The 14,140-nt window shown below is 39.1% G+C and overlaps 1 protein-coding gene across 1 annotated transcript in view; it reads left to right on the top strand.

Moving 5' to 3' along the window:
* The window catches only part of LOC121951319 (contactin-associated protein-like 4), a 127,205-nt gene that overhangs the window by 82,652 nt on the left and 30,413 nt on the right, over positions 1 to 14,140 (top strand). Inside the window, 4 exon segments of the mRNA XM_042497596.1 lie at positions 4,606 to 4,768; positions 8,204 to 8,331; positions 8,935 to 9,105; positions 13,497 to 13,715. Coding sequence (XP_042353530.1) covers positions 4,606 to 4,768; positions 8,204 to 8,331; positions 8,935 to 9,105; positions 13,497 to 13,715 — 681 coding nt within the window.

Genomic DNA, 14,140 nt, shown 5'->3' with positions numbered 1-14,140 from the left:
CAGCAGATGGTGCAATAAATAAAGGAACAGTTTCCGCTGGGGTGCTCTCATGCTAATATTAAGCATCCCGAGGTGCACTCTCAGCCTGACAAAACTTTTAGGTTCATTCAATTTAATGGTGGCCAATATACAGTAGAGCATTTGGATACAGAACGTGTTTGTTTATGGTCTTTTATCACAGACTTTTTTTGTGTATGTATGGTAGTGTCACAGCTATTTAGCCTTTAGGCAACTGCAGACCAGGTTTCACTGTACTAGTGTTGTACCCCAATAGTGTGACATTATTTGAAACCATGACGTCTACTCTTTTGACCCTCCTTGGGTAGTTTCAGGAAAGGTTTGCTGGATGTTTCAGGCCCCCAGGAATTGAGCCAGGCAGTTTTGTATTGGCCGAACTGGAATTCCATCTCCCAACATCTGTAAATAAGTGGATAAATTATTAATATTTGTTTTGCTTATAAGGTTTTGATCCAATTGGTTTGAAAACATTTGGAAAGTCTTGAAGAGCTGCAGGATTAAGTTATTTCATCCCCATTGAAGTTAACAGAGCGCTGAAGTGGAGGTCTTTGGTGCTCTTTCTCTTTGGCCAAAAGAGCTCTATTTGCACGGTATTACCGGGATTACCTGAATTACCTGGATGAATCAGGTCTTTTCATACCACAGAAAAAAAGCTCTTTTGGTTTCATGCGCCACAAAGCAACTTTCAAAAGAATGAATGGGGTGACACCTCCAACACTGTATCCAGGTCTTTTACATACATCACCGACATATTTCTTAATGTGTTTTCTTTATAATCAGAGGCCCAGCTATTAACTTTAAAGATTTAAAGCTTTCTTATCTGCTTTGTCAATCTGAAGTGCTTGATACTACTCTCATGTACCAAGCTACAGTCAGGAGCTGAGCTTGGCACGAAGATTATTAAGAGAAGAGAAATGGCTGGGATGGCTCTGTTGTAAGGTTACAGAATCAACCAGCACCTCTGAAACACACTAATGAACAGACTGGCCTGGCAAATAACCCTTCCATAAATTTCCAATTGATGTTGTTACCCTGATGAAACACATGACAGTATGACTTGTGAGCTTAAAAGATGCTGACAGGCTGATTTTATTACATCTGGACAGAGCCAGGCTTACTGCTTCTGCCTGTTTCCAGTCTGTATGCTAAGTGAAGCTAACCAGCTGCTATCAATAGCTTTATATTGAATGGACAGAGGGGCACATTGTGCTACTGTTTTTCATATATGTTTTGACACATTTTGTGATTGACTATAGAGAATTTTTAATTTCTTACAATTTAACATTTCAACAACTTAAATCATGAACTCTACTGGAGCCAAAATTCAATTTAATTTTCTTCGGTGTTTGTGATTATATTTAGAAGGTAGATCTAATTTTTCTTTCAAAGATTGTGTCTATGATAATGATAATAATAAACGTTATTTGTATAGCACCTTTCATACAGGAAATGCAGCCCAAATCTGAATACTTTTAATCTTTAATGGGGAAGAACACTAGCATTTTATTTGACCCTTTCTCCTGCAATACCTCTCAAGTGCACATTTAAATCAGAACAGACTGTGAACAAGAACTTGCTCTCAATTGACTCTTTGGGTTAAATAAAAGTTAATGTAAGCTTGGTTAAGGTGGTTCACTTCAGCTGGGACTCTTTCTCAACCAGGAAGAATAAAATCATTATGATCTTTGCTGTAGTGTGGTGTCAGGGATTTTCTTCTCTTTCACCAATGATGCGTACAAACAGGATTGTTCAGGATTTATTTAATTCCTCCTCCTTTTGTAATGAGTATTGAGTATGCTCTGTGTTTTCTTTGTGTAGTCATGTGTTATCCTGTGCTTGTATTGACCCAGAGAGAGAAACCTTGATCACCAAGTACCGTGGAATTTTTCTTGGTAACAATTAATGCAACAGCTTACACCTCCATGCAAGGCAAGAACAAGAAAACAGCATTCAGTGTACAGAAACACTGCTAATCACATCAGGAATATGGGTACATGTGATAACATCCAGTATTTAACCATGCCAGCAATACAGTGCAGCTCTAAAGGTTTGTCTGTCAGTTGGACCTTAACTTTGGTTAAGACTTAAAAAGCTCATGGATGGCTCAACTAATGGATAGATTGCCATGAAAGTTTGTGCAGGCATTTATGGTGCCAAGAGGATTAATCCTAACAACTTGGGTGATCACCGAACATTTCCTACTGTGCTACCATTATGTTAACATTTGTCGTCTTGTGTGAAATGTCTCAACTCTATCAAACGGATTACCATGACATTGGGTTCATGAATTCATGCACAGACGTAGATTTTCCCAAATAAAAACATGACAGTTGTCAATACGACTCCTGTCCCTATTGAATAACTGAGTTTAAATTCTGTTTAAGGAAGTTAACTTGGCTTTACTAAACTGAAATTAATTCTTAATGGTGCAATAGAGCTCTGCTTAACTTTAAATCTGGATTTACCTATTTTAAATCTAGATTTACTCAACTCTGATTCGATCAATTAGAGCTAATTTTAGATTAGATTAATCCTTGTTGGTTCAATTTAGCATTTTGTGTTTGATGCTCAAAACTTCATGGAGGACCTCCAGACATCCCTATTTCATAGTATATTTGTATATTTGAGTAGAAAATAGTGCTGTAATGAACATGTAGTATTTACTATTTAAGTAATTTACCAAGCATGCCAATATTAATTGCAAGGACAGATCTTTAACGTTTCTCTACAGTGGAACTACAAGACTACATGAGAAAGAATTTCGAGTTGTTAAGCAACTTTAAGGGGGGTGGGCAATAAAATGATGGACGAAAATAGTAAAAGTGGTCGAAAAGGAAGAATAGGTGAAGAGATAGAGGTTCCATTATAAACCCCCTGCTGCTCTCTGGGAAATATAAAGAAGAGCTGGCTCAGCAGAGACCTTTCCAATCACCTTCTTTCACTCCTCTCCACCTACGCTCTCTCACAATGCGAAATACATTTTTCACCATATACTATCATTTCCCTCTATCCAAAAACAATATATTCAGCGTTTGGGGTAGCAGCTGGCAAACACACCCCGGCTTCAAACACTGGATTCATCTCGGGAGGCTGAGAGATGGGGAGTCTTTCTGTACAGCGCTCAGCTATTTTCTCACAACCCTGTTCATCTCAGGACACAATACGGCTTTCAGTATTTCCATAGAGAGTGTATAACTTTTGTGTCCTGCAAGCATCTTTTGGTTGATTATGGACGGGGGCAAGCAGCTGCGGTTCTGTGCATCTTTGTGAGTTATCTCAGATAGGGCTGCACAATTAATCGAAATATTGTCAAAATTGCAATATGGCTAAGCGCAATTTCCAAAACGCAGAAGCTGCAATTTTTTGATAAAGGTGAAATGTGTCACAACATACCATTATAAATGAAGCATTTTGGTGCTACAGAGATTTCCCAGCCTACAAATCATATTCCACACATAAGGGAACATGCTTGGTTTGTACAGACCCTAGCAAAAATTTCATCTTCACTTTAGGGACAGCAGTAGCTCAGTCCATAGGGACTTGGCTTGGGAACCAGAGGGTTGCTGGTTCAGGTCCCTTCACCAAGTATGGAGTGTAGACTGGTAGCCTGAGAGGTGTCAGTTTGCCTCCTGGGTTCTGCCGATGTGCCCTTGAGCAAAACACCTCACATGTCCATGGACAGCCCCCTCCCTCTGAAACCTCTCCATTGAATGCAAGCCCCTCAGGAACCAACAGAAAGTAATTCTTCCTCATTCTTGGACGCATATTGCAACTGCAGAATCCACACAAAAAAAGATCAAATTGTGATTTTTTTAAATGATTTTCTTTACAAATATTGTGCAACCCGACAGTCTTCTTGATAGAGTTTTGGCCAGCAAAATAAGCTGCATGTCTCATATAGATTTTTAGTGCTTTAATTTTCCTTTTAATGAACCTCATATGATTTCATATTAATCTGGCTAGTGCGCACTAATTAGGTTGTGTTCATTATCATAATGGTACAGAAATACTCAATAAAAAGACACAGAAGAAATGAAGAATTCGTGAAGCTGCTGAAGTTTCACTTTGAGGCGGAAATGTTTTTTAAAGGTTTAGGTTTTTTAAAAAGTGATCCACTTCAGTACAATTCAAGGTACTTTCGCTTTATTTGAGTTTTTCTATGCTATCGTACTTTATACTTCTACTGCACTTCCTTTTAAAAGGGAAGCATTACACATTTTTCCTGCCCTACATTTATTTCATAACTTAAGTTACTTTACAAATTTATATTATTAATATGAAATATAAATCATCCAATAAATTATAATATATTATAGATTAAATCCACCAGCAATATAAAAAGTAATTAAAATTAGCTCAGCTTTTAAACAATGCAACGTTGTTTGATATATTCAGGGAATTTAAGGATGTCTTCGCTTGTGTGTGTTTGTGTGTGTGTGTGTGTGTGTGTGTGTGTGTGTGTGTGTGTGTGTGTGTGTGTGTGTGTGTGTGTGTGTGTGTGTGTGTGCGTGTGTGTGTGTGTGTGTGTGTGTGTGTGTGTGCGTGTGCGTGCGCGTGCGCGTGCGCGTGCGCGTGTGTGTATTTCAGAGGGTTCTCCGTTCAGCTGGTGGCTTGGTGGACCCGGTACCGGTCATGTCCAGACTTATTGGGGCGGAGCTCAGCCAGGCAGCCAGCAGTGTGTCTGCGGCCTGCAGGGCGACTGTGTGGACCCACAACACTACTGCAACTGTGACGCCGACCGCATGGAGTGGTATTGAAATTAATATACCTATAGAGACATGGTTATTATTACTATATAAGCAAAGATTTGTTGCTGGGGTTTTTTGTGTCTTTATTTGGGTGGACAGGGAGTTTGATTGATTATTTACACTCAGTGAAAAAACTCCTTTAACCCCTGTTTTGTTTTGTTTTTTAACAATAACTCTAACTTTGTCGTAGAATGATGATTTTACTCTGGTCATTGTATGAGACAAAATCTGCATCCTTGCATGTTTTATTGCACTTGCTTTCTAGTTTGACTTATTTTTTTAGTATTAGTTGCAGTCAAACAATGAATCCACAAAGCAAAGATCTGACTCTGACATTGGAGGAGCATATCAGCTGTTAAACATTATTGGCTGTGACCAGGGGGCTGTACCACAAAGCCAGTTCAACAGAGCCAGGCTCTCTTTGACTGAGCTGGCTTGACAAACCCTAAAGCCTCTGTCAGGGATAACATGTACCACCAAGGTGGTTATCATCTGCCTCTGTTAACGCTGGCTTTGTGCTTTGGGCTCTGAGCTTATCCACAAAAAAACAAGTCAAATGACGCTTTCAGCGATCGATTGCATTTCGCCTAGACTATTTTAAAGTATGACAGTAAAAAGTTACACAGATGCTTCAGTTAACGCAAGAGAGAAACAATAGCCGAAAATTACTAACTGTGAATACACAAGATAAATAAACTTTTTATTTCCTCACTTCATTACTTCTAACATTAGAGCTGCTCATTCTGCAGTGGATTTAAACAATACTATCAAAAACTATATTTAGGTCTGACTCTGTCCTGTAATAAAGGATACAAATAACTTCAAAAAAAAAAAAAAAAAAAAATCAAATGGAAATTAATATTACTGATTAAATATTAACTGTGATAAATACCAATATACTTAATCTATCAGCTGTAATATTGCAGCAGTGTAAAACAGACTTAAATAAAGTGAAATTATAACATTTTCTCTCAGCTGGCACTGTGTATGGCTCATTTGCTGACACTGATTATAGACTGACACTATTCAAAAAAGGCACGATTAAGCAGATTTCAAGCCGAAAGTCAGGTGATAACCTGCTCCCAATCAGGTTAAGTTTGCCACATAAGTTGCCATGGAGATCTGGCCAGGTTGAAAGAGAGCTACTTTCGTAGGACAAAAACCCTTGCTTTAGACTCAGCATATCACATATCACACATAGCCACCAATCTCGTTTCGTATAACAGCCCTCAGATGAGGTCAGAAGAAAATAAAGAAACAGAACCAGCCTGTTTGATTTGACGTATTTGCACTTTTCAAATAAAAGGTAGAAGGTAAATTTATTGGTAATTTTTTTAAAACAAAGTAAACGAAATAACTTTTGTCCTTGATCCTGCCACACCTTTGGAGTTTAAGGCTGAGTTGATTAAAATCAGCAGCTACTATGAAAATTCCTTGGGCATGTTGGTGCTGGTGGCATCATTCAATTCCTGCCATGCATTTTCTTAATTTGCATCAGAGTCTTGTGTCCAAATCGTTCCCACAGGGTCAGTCCATCCAGTGCAACAGCTTGATCCAGGATGTTAGGGGTTAACCATGTCTCTGTGCTCAGAGCAGTCTCTGATCTCCCATTGCCAAGTGAGCCTTAATCAAATTTCATCCACTTTGTTCTCCTGCAAGCGGACATTAGCCAGAAGGCTTGGTAGAGGAGAAGCTTTCAGTCCAAGTGAGGTCAGCCTTGCCCTGATGCCGGCTCTCCTCCCCTCTCTTTGTCCGGTGCTTTCAGTTTTGTTTCTCCCCTCAGGTCTGACTTGCCGCTTGGCACGTGTCACCGGTGGTGATCCTTCCGCGGTCTGCTACATGCAGTCCAAAACCCACACAACTTTTCCGATGTTGATAAGTGCCTCTATCATAGAAAAGTTGTGTTTTAGCAGAAGGGGTCATGGCGTCAGAAAAAAGGCTGGTTGTTCTGACACTATTTTTATTAAAAGTAGGTAAAACATGCAACAAATATTTACAACAGAATTTTTCCGCAAGAATTAAAACCATTACATCAAATAAATAAAAATGACGTATTAAAAAATGAGAACAGTGTGATCATTTATTGGCAATCTTGATACTTAATGGTGATCTTGGTGATCTTAAGACTTAAATCAACAATTTATAAAATCTGTGATTTCTGTTGTTGTATTTTGGAATTAATATTATCTGGTCACCCATAACCTTTGAGGAAAGACGAGATCAACTGGGAAAGATGTGCAAAAGTTCTTTGGCCATCTGTCATATTTTGACCAATCCTGCTATCTTTATCACCCATCCGTTCCTTCCTTCTACCATCTCTTTCCAAACTCTTCAAGGCTGACAGTGGTTTTACAGACCATTCATCAGATCCTCAGATTGCTTACGCCTCTTGCAGTCTGGATACATTCAGAGATTGACATGCAGATTATCAGAGGCACATACAACTGAACATGGGTGTAAATGGACAGAGCTGCACACTCAGCTGTCTGTCTGGAGAGCTCTTTCGAAAAATAGCTGTCACCGAAATTGGCATCAATGGAGTGTTGAGCGTCAGGATGGCAATGATACAATCTGGCTCACCATTAAAATATCTTCCTTGAAAATTGTCTAAAATGCTTCACAGCTTGTGTCAGCTCATTAAAGTACTCTTGTACTTTAAAAGAACAATTTGCTGCCATGTTTCTGTAAAGAAATATGTGTATTTATAATCACCACCATGTCAACATTCTAATATAATAAAAGGTTCTAGGGTATTTACACTAACACTTTATTTTGTTGTCCTCCTTCTTCAACTTCCTCCTCTCCTTTTACCTTTTATTCCTTTTAATGTGTCTTTGTCCCCCCCCCTTCTTTTGTTACCCTCTCCTTTGAATTTTTCTATTCGTTGTCCTTCTTCTTCTTCATTTCCTCCCCCTTTCTCCTCTTCCTCCCCTTCTTTATTGCTTCCCCTCTGTCTCATTTCTCTTTTCCTTTTTCTTTATATTCTCTATCCTCTGCTTTACATCTTTTCCTCTTGTTTGGCACTCCTCTTTCCTTTACTGCTTCATCTCCTCCCCATCCTTATCTTTTTCTTCTCTTTCATTTTCTATCTTCTTTCTCCTCCACCTCCTTATTGTCTTCTTATTCTTCATCTCTTCCTTTCCTTCTCCTCCTCCCCTTTATTGACCTTGTCTTCCATTCTCCCATCATCCTTCTGCTCCTATTCTTCTATTTCGTCTCTCTTCTTATTCCTCTCCATCTCTTCCCTTTATTCTCCTCCTCCATATTCAACTTTTTTTCATTCTTTCTCCTTGTATCCTTCTTCTTCTCCTTCCCTCTCCTCTTCTCCAAATCCTATGTTTTCTTCTCCATTTTCTTTCGATCCCTTCATCATTTTCTTTTCCTCCTTTTCCTTTGTGTTCTTTATCTCTACCCTCCCTCCATTCTTGCTCCTTCAGGACTGAAGACTCGGGCCTGCTCACCCATGTAGAGAGCCTCCCTGTGCGCTCCCTGGTGCTGGGTGACATCCAGAGACCGGGGTCAGAGGCCGCCTACAGGGTAGGACCGCTCCGTTGTCATGGAGACAGTAAGTCCATCTCTTGATTGCCTAGTTACACATGATGGAGAGATGACAGAAATCTTCCTTTTCTGGAAAATAGTGATTCCTGTTTTGTCCAATCGATAAAATGACTAAGAAACTTAAATCCACAGTCAGCCAAACCAGTGAGTGTTTTCTAAACAAGCAGCAAATAACAAGTTGTTATTTCTGAGAGACTTCTTCCTCTAAAGCCTACTGATGATATGGAAATGCAGGATTTAGTGTTTGATGTGATAAGTGAATTCTTCTGGGTTACAGTACCTCAATGTCTAAAAGCTAATTATCATAAGCAGAACTGTTGCTAATGCATATTTCCTTTTAAGTTTTCACACTAAAATTCGCTTCTCATTAAATGCAATACAAGGTAAAACAAAGCACACTGTTTTTTCTCCAATTATTCGTGATTAAAGCTGTTCTATTATCTACCCGCGTAGATAGAGAAATAAATATTTGGCATGACTAATCAAGCACAACCACATAACAGAAATCATACCCTTGTGTAAGCTCATTAGCTGAATGTGTTGCCTCATTTGTCTGCTTCGTGATTCCCATTTAAAGATCTTGACAATGAGTTTTTATTTTATTTCTCAGAGAACTTCTGGAATGCTGCGTTTTTCGACAAGGAGACGTCGTACCTCCACTTCCCCACCTTCCACGGAGAGCTGAGTGCAGATATCTCCTTCCTGTTTAAAACCACGGCCTCCTCCGGTGTGTTCCTGGAAAACCTGGGCATCAAAGACTTCATCCGGATCGAACTGAGCTGTGAGTAGGAGCTGGAGGGTGAAGATTTAATCCGGATTAGAGTGATGTGTCAGTGAAACCTGAAGTCAAAGTCTTAATCTGGATCTGTAGCTGTAAAACCCAGAGGTTACAGACTTAATCTATATCAAACTGTCCTGGAGGAAAAATATTGTTTATTTTTGGCAGAACTCAGCTGTCTCGACCTTACTGTCCTGAATTAAACTGTGAATGTCACACAAATTTTAACAGCTCAGGAAAAATGGGAAGCCTTTTCACATTTTTTTTGTGTTCCTGGCTGCAGGTATTTGTTCTCATTCAACCTCGAGAGCATTAGTCAGGCACTGATGCTGGATGATTAAACTTGGCTCCCAGTGGGTTTTAGTTCATACCAAAGGTGTTGAATGGGGTTGAGATCAAAAATATGTGCTGGTCAGTCAAGTTTTTCCACAAAAAAGTAGGGAAAAATATTACAGCTTTTTGCACCAGGGCACTTTGATGCATTGCCATGAAGTTGGAAACACACTGTTGTCTAAAATATCCTTGTATACTGTAGCATTATGACCCAGAAAACTTGGTTTTTCAGTAGATCCAAAGTATCTCTCTTAAACATTATATATTCATGATAAAAGCTGCAATCTCAAGGATCTCGGTTTTGTTCTTTCTTGGCGGCACCTTTGGCAATAAGTATTATTTGCAGTGTGTTTGTTGGCAGGATGAGGGTATGACTCCAGGCTAGTCGTTCTTTATATATCATTTTTTTCAGTGGATTACTATAATCTTAGTGTTTTGGTCTATTCTGTACACACGACACACTTTCGAACGTCTGTGCGTCCTGCAAATGGGATCCTGCTCAGTTGCTCTTCCTGAGGTTTCTGTTTCTCATTTTTCCCCCTGTCGAAGGGTCTGTTGGGGGAGTTTTTCATTATCCTCGGTGAGGGTCCAAGAACAGAGGGATGTCAAATGCAGTAAAATCCTCTGAGACAAATTGTGATTTTTGATGATGGACTTTATAGACAAAATTGAAATTGAATTGAAATTATTATTGTTACAGCCCTTTGAAGCATGCTTTTCCATTGGGCTATAAAGAACTTTGACTTGGCCTGACAAATCTGTAAAGCACTTTGGGTATGAAATGTGCTATATAAATATCTAAATATATAAATAACCTGACATTTATTCAAATGAACATTTTTGAGATTATTACTTTAAGGGTCTAATGTGTAGGATTTAGTGGCATCTAGCGGTAAGTTTGTATATTGCAACCAACTTCCCCCATATGACAAGCCTGCAGGACAACTACTGTGGCTGCTGTAGAAACTACATGGCGGATTCCTTGACAGAGGTCCCGCTCTGCATGTAGATATGAACGGCTCATTCGCACAGTGTTGCAAACTTAATGACTTTCTCACTAGATTTGGTGAGTATTTATATCCTCTTAGCAACAAATTTAGCAGCTTATTCAGATTATCAGGGAAAAAGAGAGAAATATGTTGTAATTCATTCCCATGCATGATGCGTAGAGTTACTGCAGTTCAAGGCTCCTCCTCCTCCTCCTCCTCCTCTCCTCCTCCTCCTCCTTCTTCAGTGCAATAAAATGGAGAGGGGAGAGGAGAAGCTGCTCGCCATTTCAGTTCTGTTGTCTTGAATTTCTATGTTTACATTGAGTCTCTCATTTTGATTCAAATGCTGCTTTAATCTGCTTAAATTGCAGTGACATCACCCTTTTCTCAACAGAGCCACAGCCACTAGCCCCATATATGGTGGCCCAACAGGGACATTTTTACTGGCTCAGTCCAAATTGAAAAAAAACTCCAAGTGGCATAATCAATAAGTCTTTTATCCTTAACCTGAATATTGCAAGAAATGTAAAGCGGACACATTTTAGATACATGCCACAAATGAAATTCCTGCACTGACAGGATTAGTTTAGGTTCTGTTTATTCTGCTTTCATTCAGGGATGATTTAGTTTCTGAGAATAAGAGCACAAAAATCAACTTTTCTTTGCTTCAATATAGGTTTCTGCATAGCTTTCTTGCTGTTGCCCACAGTACATATCATTTAGAACATGACAGCAATAACCAAGAGGGTATTTTCGACTTTATGGGTAGCACAACATTGTGGCTGGGCAGGTGTTATACCTTTACAGCCCTCATCAGTGTGCTGTCATTTAAAATATGGCAGAAATACCCACCGGGGTGTTCTTTACTATGCTCATGGTTATGCAGCTAGGTATGAGATACACGTTTATAGTTTGTTTTTGTATTGCTCTGCATTTTGCATTTTCTAAGAATGGGATTTGAAGGGACAGATGCAGGATCTAATACAGGGACACTGCTACACCAACAGCTTCTCTCCTCGGGGAAATCATTGTCAGTGTGGTTGTTCCAGCTCTGAATACTGCTGCTCTGTTGTCGGCTTCCTCAGAGAACAATTTCTAAAAGAAGTTACCGAATGATGCCGCGATATTGTTTCATCTTGTTCTTGTTCTCTCAGGATAATACATCTTCTCCTTCCAAAACATGAAGAATGAGGCGTGTGAGACGTCTGTTGTCTCCTAAATGGACTCTTTTTGCGAGAGCGAACACGACAGGAATTTTGTGATTTGAGCAGACCTCTTGAAAGGGGAACAATAGAGAGCCAAAGTGAAACTGCTCTGTTTTTGCAGTACAAAGCCTCATTTAAAATCTCACAGATGTTAGTAATTCTGTAATAAGTAAAGTCCAGCCTTGGAAGAGAGAATTTCTAACCTGTGTTTTGTGGCTCACCTTTTATATCTGGATAAGAATGGCATTTTTAAATACAAACTTATATTGTTGTTTTTTAGCTTCCTTTTATAGACACCATCTCCCATAAGCCTTTGATGGTCATGAGCAAAAATCACAGCTTGACAAAAGAAGTAAGTCCATGGTCAGAGAGGACTGAATGCTGCAGAAGTTTGCAGGCTTGCATGCTTTGCATGCTTTATTAACCCTTTGAAACCTGGAGCAACATCACCGTCCTTGTGTTGCATCAGACGCCTTTATTTAAGCCTTTGAACTCTGAGCACACTGATGTGATTTCTTTCAAAAACATGGGAAAAGTAATGAACACTTTGTTCATAAATGTTTCACAAATGGAAAGAAATTAGTAGATTTAGAAAAATATTTTTAAAAAGCAAGGGGAAAATGTCTGGGGGGGGGGGGATACAAGAGCTAGGGGAAATCTATATTTATAATTATAACAATACTTGTTTTTTTTATTAAAATATTAAAGATTATGTTAAAAAATAATTATAACTTTTAATCATATTTTCCTTTCCTTTTTTTTGTTTTACAAATTTTGTAGTTTTCTTTTTACTAATTCCTTGGTAATTTGGGGGTTAGTTCTTCTTTTGTTGCCCATTAACTTCCTCCCATGTTTTTGAAAGAAATCAAGCCACCCAAAGGGAAATTCTTTTTTTTTTTTTTTTTTTTTACTCTGTTGCATAAACATGTACCACAAACTTGCACTATATAAAGATATGACAGGGCAAGGGGGTGCTGCCCCAAAATGCCTGGCTCAAGAGCATCTCTGCAGTGCTCCGGAGGCACTGACACCTCTTCAGCTTCCAGTCCACATTCCAGACTTGGTCAATAGCGGACTTGAACCAGCAACCTTCTAGTTTCCGAGCCAAGTCCCTATGGACTGAGCTTCTGCTGTACCAAAAATCTTGACAAGTTAAAAAGCTAAAATAGCAAGAAAGTTGGAGACAACTGAAATAAGAGGAGAACATTGATGAATTTTAAAAATATGAAACCAAATTATGTTGACACAATTAACAGTAATAGTAATTGCTGTTAAACTCTGTTAAATTAAAAAAGGGGAATCAAGGTTTAAATTAAATAAAGCAGCTGCTTTAGTGATTTGTCGTACAATATGTAAAGTAAACCTGAAGAATATGCTCCATTTTAACATGGAGATGTTTTGTTAAAAAAATTCTGTGTGAGATATTGCACTGAGTCACAGAAGCTTATGGAAGAGGAAATAAGCAGGACTCTAGCAATATTAGTTTGACTGTATTTTGTATCAGTGTGGTAAAGTATCTTGGTCTGTTTAATTCACTGAATCAGCCTCCAGAAGACATTTGCAACAAGTTATTTATTTTATAAAGAGTTTCACATTGAAATAGACAGTTTGTTTTTTTTTTAAATTGGCACCAAGGAGGTCAGATTGGCTGTTAATATGACCATGATGTCCAATCCTTTCACTATATATTTATATTTGACGAAAGGTAGCCTGATGATTTACTCATTCAGTCTTGACTCACAGTGATTCTGTTCTGTTCACTTTTCATTTTTCCCCCCTTTGCAGCTTCTTTCCATAAATCACACCTTTACCTCTGACTCACTCACTTCCTGTCTCATCTGTCTCCTTTTCTTTCCTGTCCTGTCAGCCTCCACCCAGGTGGTTTTCTCCTTTGATGTTGGTAATGGGCCACTGGAGGTCAGCGTGGAGTCGAGCGTCCCGCTGAACGACAACCGGTGGCATCGAGTCCGAGCTGAGCGGAACGTCAAGGAGGCGTCGCTTCGATTGGATAAACTTCCTGTTGCCACACAGGAGGCTCCTGCTGACGGACACTTCCACCTGCAGCTCAACAGCCAGCTGTTTATAGGTGAGGTTGACAAACATGTGAATGGTTCCTTCATTAGAAGCAGAACTTGAGGCCTTGAAGTCTTTCTGTTGTCATTTTAGCATATGTCACTTCCTCAATATGTCTCCCTCATACACAGGCGCTTCTGTAGTGTTCATGTACAAATATTACATGGTAGATAAGGTAGACAGAAAACACAGTATTTAAACAGTGTCTTGATTTATATTTGCAGTTTCAAGAAACTGTTTTTGTGTCTGGTTGTTTTGGTGTACAGTGTTGCATAGCGCATGCCAGTTCTTCAGTTTACTAAGTGTTTTTCTGTCCATATTGGTTAAGTGTCCAGTTGTGATGAATGCTCCTCTTTCATACTGCAGTTTGCCATTATTTGACATATGTCTTCATTATTTCTGTATGTGTGATTGATGCACCAACAATTTAAGCAGCAG

This window comes from Plectropomus leopardus, chromosome 12, assembly GCF_008729295.1.
Source record: "Plectropomus leopardus isolate mb chromosome 12, YSFRI_Pleo_2.0, whole genome shotgun sequence".
NCBI classification, from domain to species: domain Eukaryota; kingdom Metazoa; phylum Chordata; class Actinopteri; order Perciformes; family Serranidae; genus Plectropomus; species Plectropomus leopardus.
Note: the sequence above shows the minus strand (reverse complement) of the source record. Positions and strands in the feature narration are given on the sequence as shown.